Below are 14,126 nucleotides of genomic sequence, written 5' to 3' on the forward strand. Positions count from 1 at the left end.
ACCTCAGGTTACTTACACTTCAGGTTACAGTCTCCGCTTACCTCAGGTTAAGAACTTTGCTTTAGGATGAGAACAGAAATCGTGCTCCTACGGCGCAGCGGCAGCAGGAGGCCCCATTAGCTAAAGTGGTGCTTCAGGTTAAGAACAGTTTTAGGTTAAGAACGGACCTTCGGAACGAATTAAGTACTTAACCTGAGGTACCACTGTAATAATAATAATAATTTAATAATTATTTATACCCCGCCCATCTGGCTGAGTTTCCCCAGCCACTCTGGGCGGCTTCCAATCGAGTGTTAAAAACAATACAGCATCAGATATTAAAAACTTCCCCTTAACAGGGCTCAAGACCGCCTTCCCAAACATGGGATTTACTCTGAAACGTCTTGGGCCTAATGAAATATTTTCCTGTGCATCTGGAGCCTTCCTCTTTTTTTCCTACCAGCAAATGATGCCTTCTTGGGTGTTGGCTTCACACTAGTTTGTGACTCTCTGCGATGCTGGGAGTCGATGCAAAGGGCGCTCCAAGAATTTGGGCAGAAAAGAGAAACATGCAAGCCTTGTCTTAATCTGCTCCGTAATAGCTTAGGATGGACCTGAATGAAATCAGGTACGGCACCTGAAATGTCCCCAAACTAAATATGGGGTGTTGGGGTCCTTGTCAGCACAGTGCTTTGATACCTGTGCTGGAGCCTGTATTTCGATATACAGTGCTTGAAACTGTATCCTTTAAGCTGCTTCAATATAGAAAAGCCAGGTACAATATATCAAAATAGAAGTTTTCATTGCATTCAGGGATGCTTCCTTCCTTCAAAGTAAACCTGCATAGGATCAGGCCGGTAAGAGTGCCTTCTATATGGAAATTCCTCTTTTAAAGGGGTCAGAAGCACTTTTAATGCACACCTGTAAATAGCTGGTGGAGACTTCCATCCACGATGTTTTCCTAGGGGACAAAAAGGAAGAGTTTGGGTTTTGTTTTGTTTTTTGTAAATCAGGTGAGATGCTCAACTTTGGCATATCAGTGTGCCAAAAATGACTTACATTGGCATGCATTTTTAAATGGCTAGGAACTATTGTAAGGCTTCTCTAATGGATTAACTAAAATATATATGTATGTGTGTATGCGTACACCCCCCCCCCCGGTAAAATAAAATGAAGCAAGATGAGACAGGCAAGTCTCCATGTGGAACTACAAGTGCGTCCTGAACCCTAACTTGATCTTGTCTTTTTCTTTTTGTCCAGAAACAGCATTGTTTTCTTTCACTCCGCCACACCCCATCCTGCAAAATTTGCACGCAGCACACTTCAATTGCTTGACACTTGTAGCCCTCTCAGGGGCAGTTACTGTCTTTATTTAAAATATGTCTATCCCAGCTGCTGTACCGGGCTAAAGTCAACTTCTAACCACAAAAACACCAAAACACCACAAGTTGCATTGTCTTCCATTCTAGATCTTCTGCCTGTACAACAGAAGGAAAGAAATGGATCCCCTGGGGGCCTCTCCCATCTGTTCACCTGAAAGTTCAGCACCTTTCCTTCTTCTTTGCCTCCTCCTTCCTGAAGTCTTACAATTCCAGCTGGTCATTATTTGAAATCTGTAACTAGGAAAATGTGCCTGCATATTTGGTTCTTTCCTTCTCCTCCCAAATTTCTTTTCCTTTTGTGTTATGACTTGGCAATCTCAAGCCTGATATTTTGTAAATCGGAGGCCTTTTGGGGGCTGAAAAGCAGGGTGAAAATGCTTTAACTACATGAAAGATGTGGTGTCTAGTGCCCTATCCAAGCAATTTCCTATGTTTATAAAATCGCTTTGGAGAGAGAGTGGTATTACCTGTTCTAGACCTGCTACCACATTATTATTATTATTATTATTATTATTATTATTATTATTATTATTATTATTATTAAAAATTATATACCACCCTCCATCCAAAGATTTCAGGGCAGTTCACATCTGAGGAGTTTGGTAAGGAAGTTGGATATTTTTACTGTTAACCCCCCCCCCCCCACAAAACCTTGTATTGGAACAAATAAAGCAGGAGGGGGGAAATGGGCGAACAACAATGCAAGTTACTTTTGAAGTCCTTGGAGGAAAGGCGGAATATAAGTGCAAAAACAGGAATAATATAAAGGCACGTTTCTGGAACAGGGGAAGACAATCGTTCAACACTTGCCTTGGCAGTGTCTGAAGAGTATGCACAATTTTGAGCATATGTATCCTGCCAAGCCATCTGTGCACAGTCAACAGGATACATTTATTCAGACCTTTTGGACATTACCAGGATGTGTGTGTCTTAGGAGCAAGCAGGTTCATCCCCCTCCCCTTCCATTCCCCCCATGTCATCTTTGACACACGAGTAAGGAAAACGAAGCATGGAGGGGGCAGACGTTGAATCTGGAACAGGTGCAGGTGTTCAAGTGGGGCTGGGGACCCTTGTAGGTGCTGCTGGTTTTGTAACCCCAACCCATTCCCCTTAAATCATACTCTGGGCACGCTCAACTCTTCCTGGATGTAACTGTGCCTTTTTCTTAATAGGCCAAAGGTAAAGGGACCCCTGACCATTAGGTCCAGTCGTGACCGACTCTGGGGTTGCGGCGCTCATCTCATTTTATTGGTCGAGGGAGCCGGCGTACAGCTTCCGGGTCATGTGGCCAGCATGACTAAGCCACTTCTGGTGAACCACAGCAGCACACGGAAACACCGTTTACCTTCCTGCTGGAGTGGTACCTATTTATCTACTTGCACTTTGACGTGCTTTCGAACTGCTAGGTTGGCAGGAGCAGGGACCGAGCAACAGGAGCTCACCCTGTCGCGGGGATTCGAACCGCTGACCTTCTGATCGGCAAGTCCTAGGCTCTGTGGTTTAACCCACAGCGCCACCCGCGTCCTTATCTTAATAGGCTGCCTGGATGCAAAAAGAGGATAGGTCTCCGGAACATTTTAATAGTAGTGTGGAAGAGGTGACTTCTATGGATGTAACTGGCATGCCTCTTCTGTGCAATAGTTAGGGTTCAGGAGTCCTGCCTTCTTTTGTATCTGGGAACCCCGCTTCTTTAAACAAGCAAGCAAGTTAGCTCAGATGTAATTTATCACTATATACTGCTGGAGCATAGAGAGCACCTGGCGTAGTATTCTACCCAAACCACAGGTTGCAAAAGTGAACTGCTTTTTATGGCAATCCTGTGCCACCTCTAAACCTTCTGCTTTGTCCTCTGTGCTTGAAGAGTACGAGTTCTCTTTCACCATTGCTTCAAGCGTTACAGTCCGAGAGCGGTCACATGGAACGATTTCTTAACCTGTAACGTTGTTAACCGATGGAACTCACTGCAGCAGGATTAGGTTGCATCTAAGGACTCGTTTTTGATGCAAGTATTTCTGTTATTACAACAGGGGCCCGCCCCCATACCCCCCCAAAATTGGCTGGTGGGGGGTTGTTGAGAGAACCCCCAGAACCAGCCCAGGACAAGCAGAAATGCTTTTGCTGATGGAGTGGTTGTAACAGTGAGACACTGGATTCCTCCCTTGGTTTGCTTTTCATCCACTCCCTTTTCTATGTAAGTAGTGCTCTCTTCTCAGAACACTTATGTCTATATCATTTCCCAGTTAAACCTAACAGTTCCAAATTTAGTTACACTTTCTCCTCGTACATTTCGCTATTTCATTCATCTACCTGCTTGCAATCACATAGCAGAGCAATGAAGAAGCCCTCCTCTTAAGGCTGAAGTGGGATTCACAAAATAAAACCAATATTTATCTTACTGGTGGTTGGAAGGCACGCACCTATAAATTCTACTTTATTGCGTGCAGCCTGTTTGGGTAATTTCTCTCTCCCCTCTTTCCCCCTCATGTGAGGCTTCAATTAAAAAGAAAAAGAAAGAAAGCCAACCACCCTCTTGACTTAAGTAGATTTTCAAAGAAACTCCTGCAAATTAATTTTTTAGCTATTTGATGTCCCTAAACTCAGGGCCCCAGAGAATCTATTGCCTGACCTGCATAGTATTTCCTTTTCCCTGATTTTTTTTTAAAAGTTAAATCCAGGATGTCCTGTGACTACACCAAAGGAGTGTCCACAAGATCTTGCTGGACTACAACTCCCATCATCCCTGACAATTGGCTTTGCTGGTTGAGGCTGATGGGAACTGTAGTCCAACAAACTTCTGGAAGGCCCCACATTGGCTACCCCCATGTTTTCCCAGATAGTGAACTATGGGAGTAAGGTCACCCAGTTTGGTAGGAGGGCAAAGGATAAAATAAACTACTTTCATGGACCCTCAAGTTGCCCATTCTTGCCTTATAACATTCCTGCTTATAACATTGGTCTAGTAGTAGAAATCACTGCACCTAGATTGGAAGATGAGACCTGTCAGGGTTTCCCAAGCTTGGGTCTCCAGCTGTTGTTGGACTACAACTCCCATCCTCTCTAGCTAGCAGGACAAGTGGTCAGGGATGATGGGAATTGTAGTCCAAAACAATAGATGGAGACCCATAAATGCTTCACCTGCACAGGCAGCGAACGATTTGCATGGAGGTTATGTTCCAAGGCACCACACACTTACTTGAAATTGCATATAATCGGAGCACCCATGGAAAAAGCCTGGAAATACCGTTCTGCTGCCTTCTGGAGCCACGTATTGGAGCCTAGATGCAGGGGGTGGGGAGAGGATGAATTTGTTACTCCTCCATCTAGGTTCCAAAATTGGTTGGGGGGGGAGGTGAATTTGTGGTTTTCAGGGGTTAAGTGACAGCTAAAGGGAGGGACTAAGGATTTCCACACATGGCAATGACCCTCTGCTGCACCTGCATTCCCATAATCTCTGAAAACATGCAAATGGGGCCAAGACAAATGCAAATGGAATTGGAATGGCTGGGGAGGCTCACCAAAAGAATAAGGTGGGGGGGGGAGATATAGGGACAAAATGGCCTTGGATCTTGTGCCTCTACCTGGTTCACACTGCTGCTAAGGAGGTGTGAAACTTGCCAGCATCACAGTAACAGCGATTTTACACTCAGTTCTTCCCAGAGTGTGAATTACACCACCCAGGGTGAAGAGGGGGAACAATTGCAAGCTGCAGTGGGTGTAAGAAACCACACGGATGCAGCAGTTCTGCATTCTAATTTTGGAGGCAGAGCTGAGGAGGAGTTGCTGCATATCTGCCTTTATTGCTGACAGTATGCTGCATCACACAAGGCTAATGTTATCCTTAGCAAGGGGTTAGGGGGGGGAAGACCCACCGTTTGACCACTGAAGGGCGCATGTAAGGCTGTTCCTGGAGTCTTGCACTCAGTTTTTGGAATCTACCTTTGAAACTTAAAAGTTGCTTTCTGTGTTTGCACACACATGCGCACAATGAAGAGAATGATCCAAGGTCTGAAAGAAATCTCTAAGGAGCAAAAGCTTTCAAGTGTGGCAGGCAGTTGATTGGTAATGCGGACAGAGCAGATGTTGACCACCTTAATCTCGGTTTCCAAACCGGGCTTTAGGCTATGGTTGCAGGGGGAGTCCACAGAACCGTGCCTGGTGGCCACAGGTGAGATGCAGCATGGTGACATCACTCCAGCCTAGATAGCTCAGTTGGCTAGAGTGTGGTGCTGATAACACCAAGGTTGCAGGTTCTGTCCCCACATGGGACAGCTGCATATTCCTGCATTGCCGAGGCGTTGAACTAGATGTTCCTCAGGGGTCCCTTCCAACTCTACAATTCTGTATATCTGTACATACAAATCAAAGGAGCGATCCAGTTCCTCCACTGGCTGCGTGGCTGAAAACCTCTGGTAGGAGAATGGGGAATGTCAGAGCAACAGATCTGAATGTTAAAAGTCGACATGATGGTAGCGAACTATTACTTTTTACCATATGGCGTGACTGGATTCTCCATTAATGTGCCCATGTTGGAGGCTCTTTGAAAACCTGGACCCAAAAAAAGAGGGAATCAGGTAACAGACGTTACAGTGGTACCTCGGGTTAAGAACTTAATTTGTTCTGGAGGTCCGTTCTTAACCTGAAACTGTTCTTAACCTGAAGCACCACTTTAGCTAATGGGGCCTCCTGCACTGCTGCTGCACGATTTCTGTTCTCATCCTGAAGCAAAGTTCTTCACTCGAGGTACTATTTCTGGGTTAGCGGAGTCTGTAACCTGAAGCGTCTGTAACCCAAGGTACCACTGTATTCAGCTGGCATGTGAAAGTGGTCTTGAAATCTCTGACTTTTTGAGCTGCTTTGTCTTTTAGAGGTTTGCATGTGTTTCTTGGCTTTCTGCAGCAAGGAGTTTCCACACTATCTACTCATGAATGTCTGGATCTGTTCTTAGGGCACACTTCACAACAAAAGTTGCTGGAAACCCCAAAACCTTGCAGAGCTCACCAGCCTGAAATTTTGCCTGTTACTCTTTCTAAACTTCACATTTTATATAATTGTAATATCTCTTGGATATTATCTTTTACCTATCATTTTCCTTCATCCTTAAATACATTTTCATGCAGTTAGTTTTACTTCTCAGAAGCTTTCGGAGAAACATCTGGAGCAGTAAAACATCACCCCTCTCCCATACGTGGATTACTGCATATCCCTTACAACAATTTATAATAAGCCTAGTTTCCCTATTCTTGGAACAAGTAGCAAAGCATACATTTAAGGTCTTTTTTCTTTTTCTGATATGATTTGGAAGCCATCTATGTTTGCATCTAATCAGGCCCAGTGGAGATAAAACTGAATGCAAATAATACTTTTTTTGTTTTCTTCCTAATCACATTATAGCTAATATAATTCTATTAGTCTGATCTCTACCACCAGTTGTCCTCTGAAAACGCCGCACCGTAATCTTAATCAACACAAACTCTGGGCATGCAAGCGGGGAAAGGCTTTTTCATCCTGTGGTTTTTTTGTGCAACGTCTCATGATTGCACCAACTGTTAAAAGCCAGTGCTCTATAGGCATGAATTTATCTCTCTGTTTCTGTAAGGATGCCACATAAATGTTGCAAGGGAACCGTATATATCAGGAGAACAGTCTTTTTTTAAAATGAAAGTGGGTTCAGGGGGAGATATTGTCTCAGTCGGTGACAGTGCTAGGGTTTCTTCTACTTCCGTTCCTCCAGGACTAGGTAAGCAGTTTATTTTTTGCTAGAAAAGCAAAGGCACTTCTAGGAAGTGTACCTTATGGATGCATGAACTGCTAGCTCTCCCACCTCAGAATATTCAAAGTATGGTGATTATCCCTGCATGAGATATGGTGGCCAAGTACTTGATGTGCTTGTCTGCGCCACTAAAGATTGAGGAATCACCCTTTACTGTACAGAACAGTTCTGTTGGCTGTAAATGGATGTGTGTTCCATTCAGAAGGTGACATGGGTCTTGGTTGAAGCTAAGCAGGTCTGGGTCTGGCCCAGTACCTGGATGAGTTACTTACCTGGGAAGCGCATGTGCACACCTTCATTTCACGATGGAAGGAAGTTTCATAAATGTAATAAATAAGCAAAATAAGTTATACCATAAATTTCTTAACCCATGCCTGTTGGACCAAAAACAGCTGAAAATGTTTCTAGCTAATATCCTAGGACAGGGGTGGGCAGACTTTAAGCTTGCTGGATCTACTTTGGTGGATCTCAGTTCTAGTAAAAAACAACAACCAAAGTTAGGTGCAAAATAGCGCCTCTGAACACATGCTAAGTCCAAGTCACAAGACAGGAGATTCCGACTTAAAATCTTAAGAACTTCCTGATGGTAAGAGCTGTTCGACAGTGGAACGGACTCCCTGGGAAGGTGGTGAACTCTCCTTCCTTGGAAGTTTTTAAGCAGAGGTTGGATGGCCACCTGTCATGGATGATCTAGTTGAGATTCCTGCATTGCAGGGGGTGGAACCAGGTGACTCTCAGGGTCCCTTCCAACTCTACAATTCAGAGATTTTAAGTATTTGTGATCCAGTCCAGAACCGAGCTCAAAAGCCCTTGCACACAAAGTTTCAACACCTTCTTTTCCCCCTGAGTGTTCCGTTTCAGCAACCTCTTTTAGAGTGGGCAGGAGAAAGATGCTTTTCAGTTAATGCTTCTTCCTAATTGCATCACAGATCATAGTAGCAATGCAGCAATAGAGGTACTGCTGATCTGTGCTGCTGGTTTTCCTCTGAAAATACCATATCACCAGTTGTAAACCTTTCAAAGATCCTTAATCTGCCTTCTGCCCACCTCTGTCCCAGAATATGTTTCGCCTTCCTGCTGGACTACAGGAAGAGATGAGAAGTTCTCCACATAGTTTGACATTTCTGCCCACTTCTTGTTGGTCACTTGGAGGACCGAAAATGGAAAATGCCATTTGAAATGCCATTTTAAAACACTTGATGGCAAAATAGCATGCAACAGGCAACTTGACCATGATCAGATATTTTTATCAGCAGGAGCAAGAGATTTAATATTCTATAGAAGATGATGATGATATTGGGCATGAAACCCACTCTTGATATTCTTCCCTCCTGTTGCACATTCTCATGGCCCTTATGAATCAGAAACAACAGTGTACTCCTAGCCATGTCTACTCAGAAGTAAGTCCAGTTGAATTCATAGGGTCTTACTTCCAGGTAAGCAGGGCTAGGATTGCAGACTAAGTTAGGTGATAACAGTGGTACCTTGAGTCTTGAACTTAATCCATTCCAGGAGTCCGTTCTACCCCCAAAACCATTTGAAAACCAAGGCACGGCTTCTGATTGGTTGCAGGAGCTTCCTGCACTCAAGCAGAAGCCGTGTTGGATGTTGTTCGGCTTCCGAGAAGCGTTCGCACACCGGAACACTTACTTCCAGGTTTGCAGCATTCGGGAGCCGATTTGTTCGGCAACTAAGCTGTTCGAGAACCGAGGTACCACCGTACTCAGTTTGATTCCGATCAAGTAGGCTGTCCCTCTTGGGCTGGAGACAGAAGATAGTTTTTAAGAGTGTTTCATTTTAATTATTGGGTATATATGTGTATTTCGTTTTTCTCACAATCATCTCATGCAAAACAGGTTTTTAAAACAATACAAAAAATGTACATGAAGTGATAGTGCGATGAGACTGTATATACAAGATGGGCTTTGATGCCTCTTTCAAACCACCTTCCGTGGTCTTTAAAAAACAAACAAACCCGGCTGTCCAACTCTTATCTTTAGTGGGTAGCTTGTTGGTATCCAAATCCTGGATATCCTGCTTTCAGTATTTCCCACCCACTACCAGCAGACAGGAGTATAAAGAATGCTTTATAGTTTTGTAGCCAAAGAAGTTCAGGATCTATTTGGGGCTTTCAACCATTGGCATTGATCAGGACATCTATTCTGCATTCTCTCTCTCTCTCTCTCTCTCTCCCCCGCCCTCTCTCTCTTGTCAAAAGGCGACAGATTGCAAGTGGCACTTACAACGTAGAGACTAGGTTGTGATTACCCATTGGATAACATTTTAATTGTGCTTCTGGCACTCTGTCAAGCTAATTTGAACTGCATTTCAATATTACAACATTTATTTAGGCCCATAACAATATGGATTAATCTTAAATTATAATACAGGGAGAATTCCGCATTTATTTCCTATTTGCCAAATATTTAAAAAGGAAGCCCTGACAGGAAACAGAAACGTGCAAGCACCCGAGAAAAAACAGCAACAACAACCCTTTGTAACCACTGGGTGAAGGCACAGATTGAATTGAGAAGAGGACAAGGAGAAAAACTTGCATTTATTAAGATATGTGGACAGAACTTAAGAAAGTAACTTAAAAGTAAGCTTTCATAATGGCACATCTCTTTCTTGATCGGCCTTTTGTGATTTGCATTGGCCAAGTTGCACAGTTTCAGTTTTGAGTGAAATTAATAGCTGGTGCACACTGATTTTTTATTTTTGTCTAAACAAGCAGTTTGGAACGTGTTCATAAGCACACAAAAGTCCGGTTTGCAGGTCCCGTTAAACCAGAGATGATGAACCTGAAGTCCTCCAGATGCTGTTCTATCAGCCACTGGTTTGCCACCCCTGTGTTAAACCATCGCTAAAAACAACAACCTGTGTTCCTACTTTAGGGAAGGGCCATAGCTCTGTGATAAGAGCATCTGCCTTGCAAACATAAAGTCGCAGGTTCAATCCCCAGCATCTCCAGGTAGGGTTGGGAGAGACTCTTGCCTGAAATCCTGGAGAACCGTTGCCGATCAGTATAGACCAGAGTCTCCCAAACTTGGATCTTCCACTGGTTTTGGACTACAGCTCCCACCATCCCTAGCTAGCAAGACCAGTGGGGGATGATGGGAACTGTAGTCCCCCCAAAAAGCTGGAGACCCAAGTTTGGGGAAAACTGGTGTAGACAACACTGAGCAAGATGGACTACTGGTCTGACTCAGTATAAGGGAGCTTCCTATGTTCTTAATATGAATAAGCAACATGCTGGTACGTACAGCTCAAAAGTTCTTGCTCTGTTCCTCCTCTGATGCTGCTACAGCACTAGAAACAAACTAGAACCTGGCTTGATGAGATGTCATAACCCAGGTTTGTGGCTTGTTCCACTCCAGATAAACTGTGAATGGTAACCATGGTTTGTTTTTGACTTACTGCTCATGGTTTGATCGTGGGGAATAAGCCAATTGCATGGGTTTCTATATTATGATAAGACAGACTCTTGACTCATGTGGAATGAGACCTTTTCAGCAATGTGCACCAGCACACTAGGTGTTCACATAAAACCATAGATTTTTTAAAAAAATAAGCCTATGGTTTACTGTCACATGCAAAACATGCTATACATGTGGAAACCTAAGGTATCAGGTGATATTGAATACAGGTCTGCCTGCGGCAATTCCTGTGATTGTGACAGCTGTAAAATGTGTTGTCAGAATTGAATTATTGGTGTGGACCAATAGCCATGATCACCTCTGTTACAGATTACATTGTTTCAGCCTCCCAAATATGGTAAGTCTTGTAGACAGAAAATATAGCGTGTGTGAACAGGTTCTGAAAAATGTATTTTCGCCTGTGCAATGGAATCTCTTTGATAATCCTTGCTAGTTTTCTGTCTTCTCCCCAAACAAAATATGCCATTTACCCAAAGCACTGCAGATAATCTCAAAAGGTCCTGAATTTATTTTGGATTAAGCCAAGGCCACTTGTTCACTTATTTTGTTTTATTAATACTTTATTGAAACACCTTTTCTGCCAGCAGACCCCTGATGAACTTTCCACGTAGCCATGTTGGACTTTAGGAATGTTCCATATGTATATTATCTTTTTGATGGTGCCATGTGTTGGATACTTCAGAGAACAAGGTGTGAAAGAATCATATACCGTATTTTTCCGTGTATAAGACTAGGTTTTCCCCCTAAAAACTAATGTCAAAAATTAGGGGGCGTCTTATACATGGGGGCATCTTATAGATGGAAAAATACGGTACATTAAATCAATTATTTTAGTTTGCTGTCATTCTTCAACTGCCGGAGATGAACAGCACAGTTCTATTGTATATCGCAAGTCCAGCTAAGTTCAGTGGGGTTTAGACCCAGGTTAGTAGATATAGGATTTGCAGTTTTACTGATGCTTGGTGCAAAACGGTTTATTCTTCCCCCCTTACCATTTTTTAAAGGAATCCACATGCTGTTTGTTGTCAAAGCAATCAGTATCTTAAGCCAACATAATATCTAAAGCACTTTTGTTAATGTTTATTAACTTCAGGTATTTTATATGCCTCCTTTCCCCAGCTCCAGGCAGTTTATGTAATGGTGCAGCAACAAAAAAAGTAAATAAAAATTGCCAGCACTTTTGTATAATTAAAGCCTACTTCTGTCGCTTGCTAATTTGTCTGCTGAGGGAGAGTCTGGCCTTCATAATATTGCTTTGGTGCTGCAGAATATGCCTTTCTAGGAGTCCATGCCTTGATGTCTTAATGAAAGGCTTTGCCGTTCTCTCTGTGCCAAAGTTTGGGAACTTACAGGCAGCAGATGACAAGAGTCTTCCCTGGTATTACTCACTGGCTTATCCCTCATGGGCCTAAAAAGAAAAGAAAAAAAAGGCACCCCATTGTTTTCCCTGGTTCCAGCAACGCTGAGAGGGAACATGGGAGTTTTTGAGAACTGCAGCAATGAGAGGGGATGTTCTGAATGTCTGACAAGTACCTTGCATATTGTAAGGGAAATATTGCAAGCTGGTGTTCTCTTCTACCCCACATGTACCCACCCCTTGGGTTCCAAAAGAGGCAAAAATGGCGCCAGAAGAGATGTGAACTGCCGGGAGCGTAAATGGCATTTTCTCCCCACTTCGCCTCCCAATTCTTCTCTGGGAGTTTATTTTAGGAAGAGAGGCATTGTTTGAGGGCACAGCACTCCTCGTTGGCCGGCAGCCAGGCAGACCCCAAGTAATTATAGCGAAAATCCAAACAATTCTCAGGGGCTCGGAATCTTTAAATCTATACGGAGAGCACCAGGCCTGTTGAAAGAAGAGGGTTTACAAGCAATCCCCTCCTGAAGTGGATGCAGCCATCTTGGGAGACACGGCTGACAGGAACCGTCCTCTGAGGAGGCTGTCGCGCATGCATGTAGTCGCCTTGTTTTAACAAGTTCTGGCGTTATCAGCCGAAGGAACCAGAAACTGATTGGGAGATGAGGGGACGAGAGCCAAGAGGTAACCGTGTGCCTTGCCAATGGGTCACTAGGATGGGTTCTGACCCCAGCTTGCTTTGACTTGTAGCGGGGTCTTGTTTGCTGAAGCAGCTGGCGAGCCTCTCTGAAGGGGCTGTGTGTGTGTTTGTGTGTTGGGGACAAGAGACTCTTCTCTAAAGACATCCCTGGTGGTTTCACTAAATTGGTCCCTGCACTTCAAGGGAAGTTGCTAGGTGAAGTGGCCCACCAGAACCCCCTCCCTCCTTTTGCTGTGTGATGGGTAAGGATGCCTGTGTACTGTCACTGCCTGCATGTGGCCAGCGCACCTGTGTGTGACAAGCAGCATAACTCGGGGCCTTTGCTCTGTTGTTTACTGCAAGAGCTAACAAGAGTGTTTTCAAGTTTCCTGGCCGAGAAACTTACTGAGCTCCTCTCCAGAGGTTGAGAGCAGATCCCGGGCCACTTCAGGGCCTAAGCTGGAGCAGGTTTCATCCTTCAAACAAGTGTCAGAGCTCGGAGGAATATGCAAAGAATTAATCGAATGCTCTGAGCATGTTCAGAGTGGTTCCCCCCACACACACACTTCGGAGGATTAGAGACAAGGGTTTCCAAGGTATGTGTCTTCCAGACAGGCTTGAGCACCAGTGCTTTTTAGTATAAGAATGGTAAGCAAGGGTGTCAGGTGTCCCTACTTGCAGTGCCCTTTGCCCACCAAACTTGAATCTGTTACACACACAGGCTCCATTTGTGTACCCCCGCTGCCCTCCACAGGTTTGTATTTGGATGGTGTTAACAGTTTCCTCCAGTCTGCCCTTCCCTTCCACTTCCCAGAGGTTCCTGTTCCATGGAAACCCTGTTCTACAAGGAAGGAGATGGGCGCCCAGGAAAGTGGAGAGGGGTGCAAACAGAGGAAGCAAACTATAGGCTGCGGGGGAGGCAAAGGAGATATTCATTGACACTGGAAAGCAGCTGTTTTATGAATCATCAAGAGGAAGACTTGCTCACCTGCCCCTCAGCATGTCAGCCCTTGGGAGAGCTCCTAGGCCGCAATTTCTAACAGGACCCCAAAATTGACCGGGCACATATTTTCAAAGCTGAAAGAGTTAAAAGTGGTTAAAAAAAAAGGTACTGTATTTCCAAGGGGTGCACATTTTCCTGGGCTCCTCTTACATTATGGGATTTTGCCACACACCCCCACCCTAATTTATCATATATTGTTAGCCGCTTTGAATATCTCCATTGGAGTGGGAAAGAAAGTGGGATAGAAATGTTTTGTTTTAAATAAACTGGTTGTCTCACAATGGGGCGACTGCCAAGCTTTCTCTGAGGCGTGGAGCGTTGCCAGAGTCGGAAGTGGGGCAGTGGCCTAGCAGGACTGAAAAGATCTGCTGATCTCACACGGCATTTCTTCTTCGGTGACATAACTAACAAGATAATAATTAAAGACAGTTGCTTTAAGATGCCTCCAGATAATCACCACCAAGATCTAAGAATCTGTGCCCTAAGCTCACTTCATAAGATCAGAAATAATACATTTCTTTC

At 44.1% G+C, this 14,126-nt stretch overlaps 1 protein-coding gene across 9 annotated transcripts in view; it reads left to right on the top strand.

Moving 5' to 3' along the window:
* The window catches only part of BAHCC1 (BAH domain and coiled-coil containing 1), a 117,249-nt gene that overhangs the window by 34,088 nt on the left and 69,035 nt on the right, over window positions 1–14,126 (top strand). The window contains exon 1 of one of the 9 annotated variants that reach the window (XM_082212326.1): window positions 12,570–12,606. The exons of the other annotated variants lie outside the window; for them this stretch is intronic. Within the exon in view, the coding sequence (XP_082068452.1) occupies window positions 12,585–12,606 (22 nt within the window). The 5' untranslated portion in view covers window positions 12,570–12,584. Of the gene's footprint in view, window positions 1–12,569; window positions 12,607–14,126 lie in introns of those variants that run through there. 9 annotated transcript variants of the gene reach the window in all.

Source organism: Podarcis vaucheri (genome assembly GCF_965113315.1).
Source record: "Podarcis vaucheri genome assembly, chromosome: 2".
NCBI lineage: Eukaryota > Metazoa > Chordata > Lepidosauria > Squamata > Lacertidae > Podarcis > Podarcis vaucheri.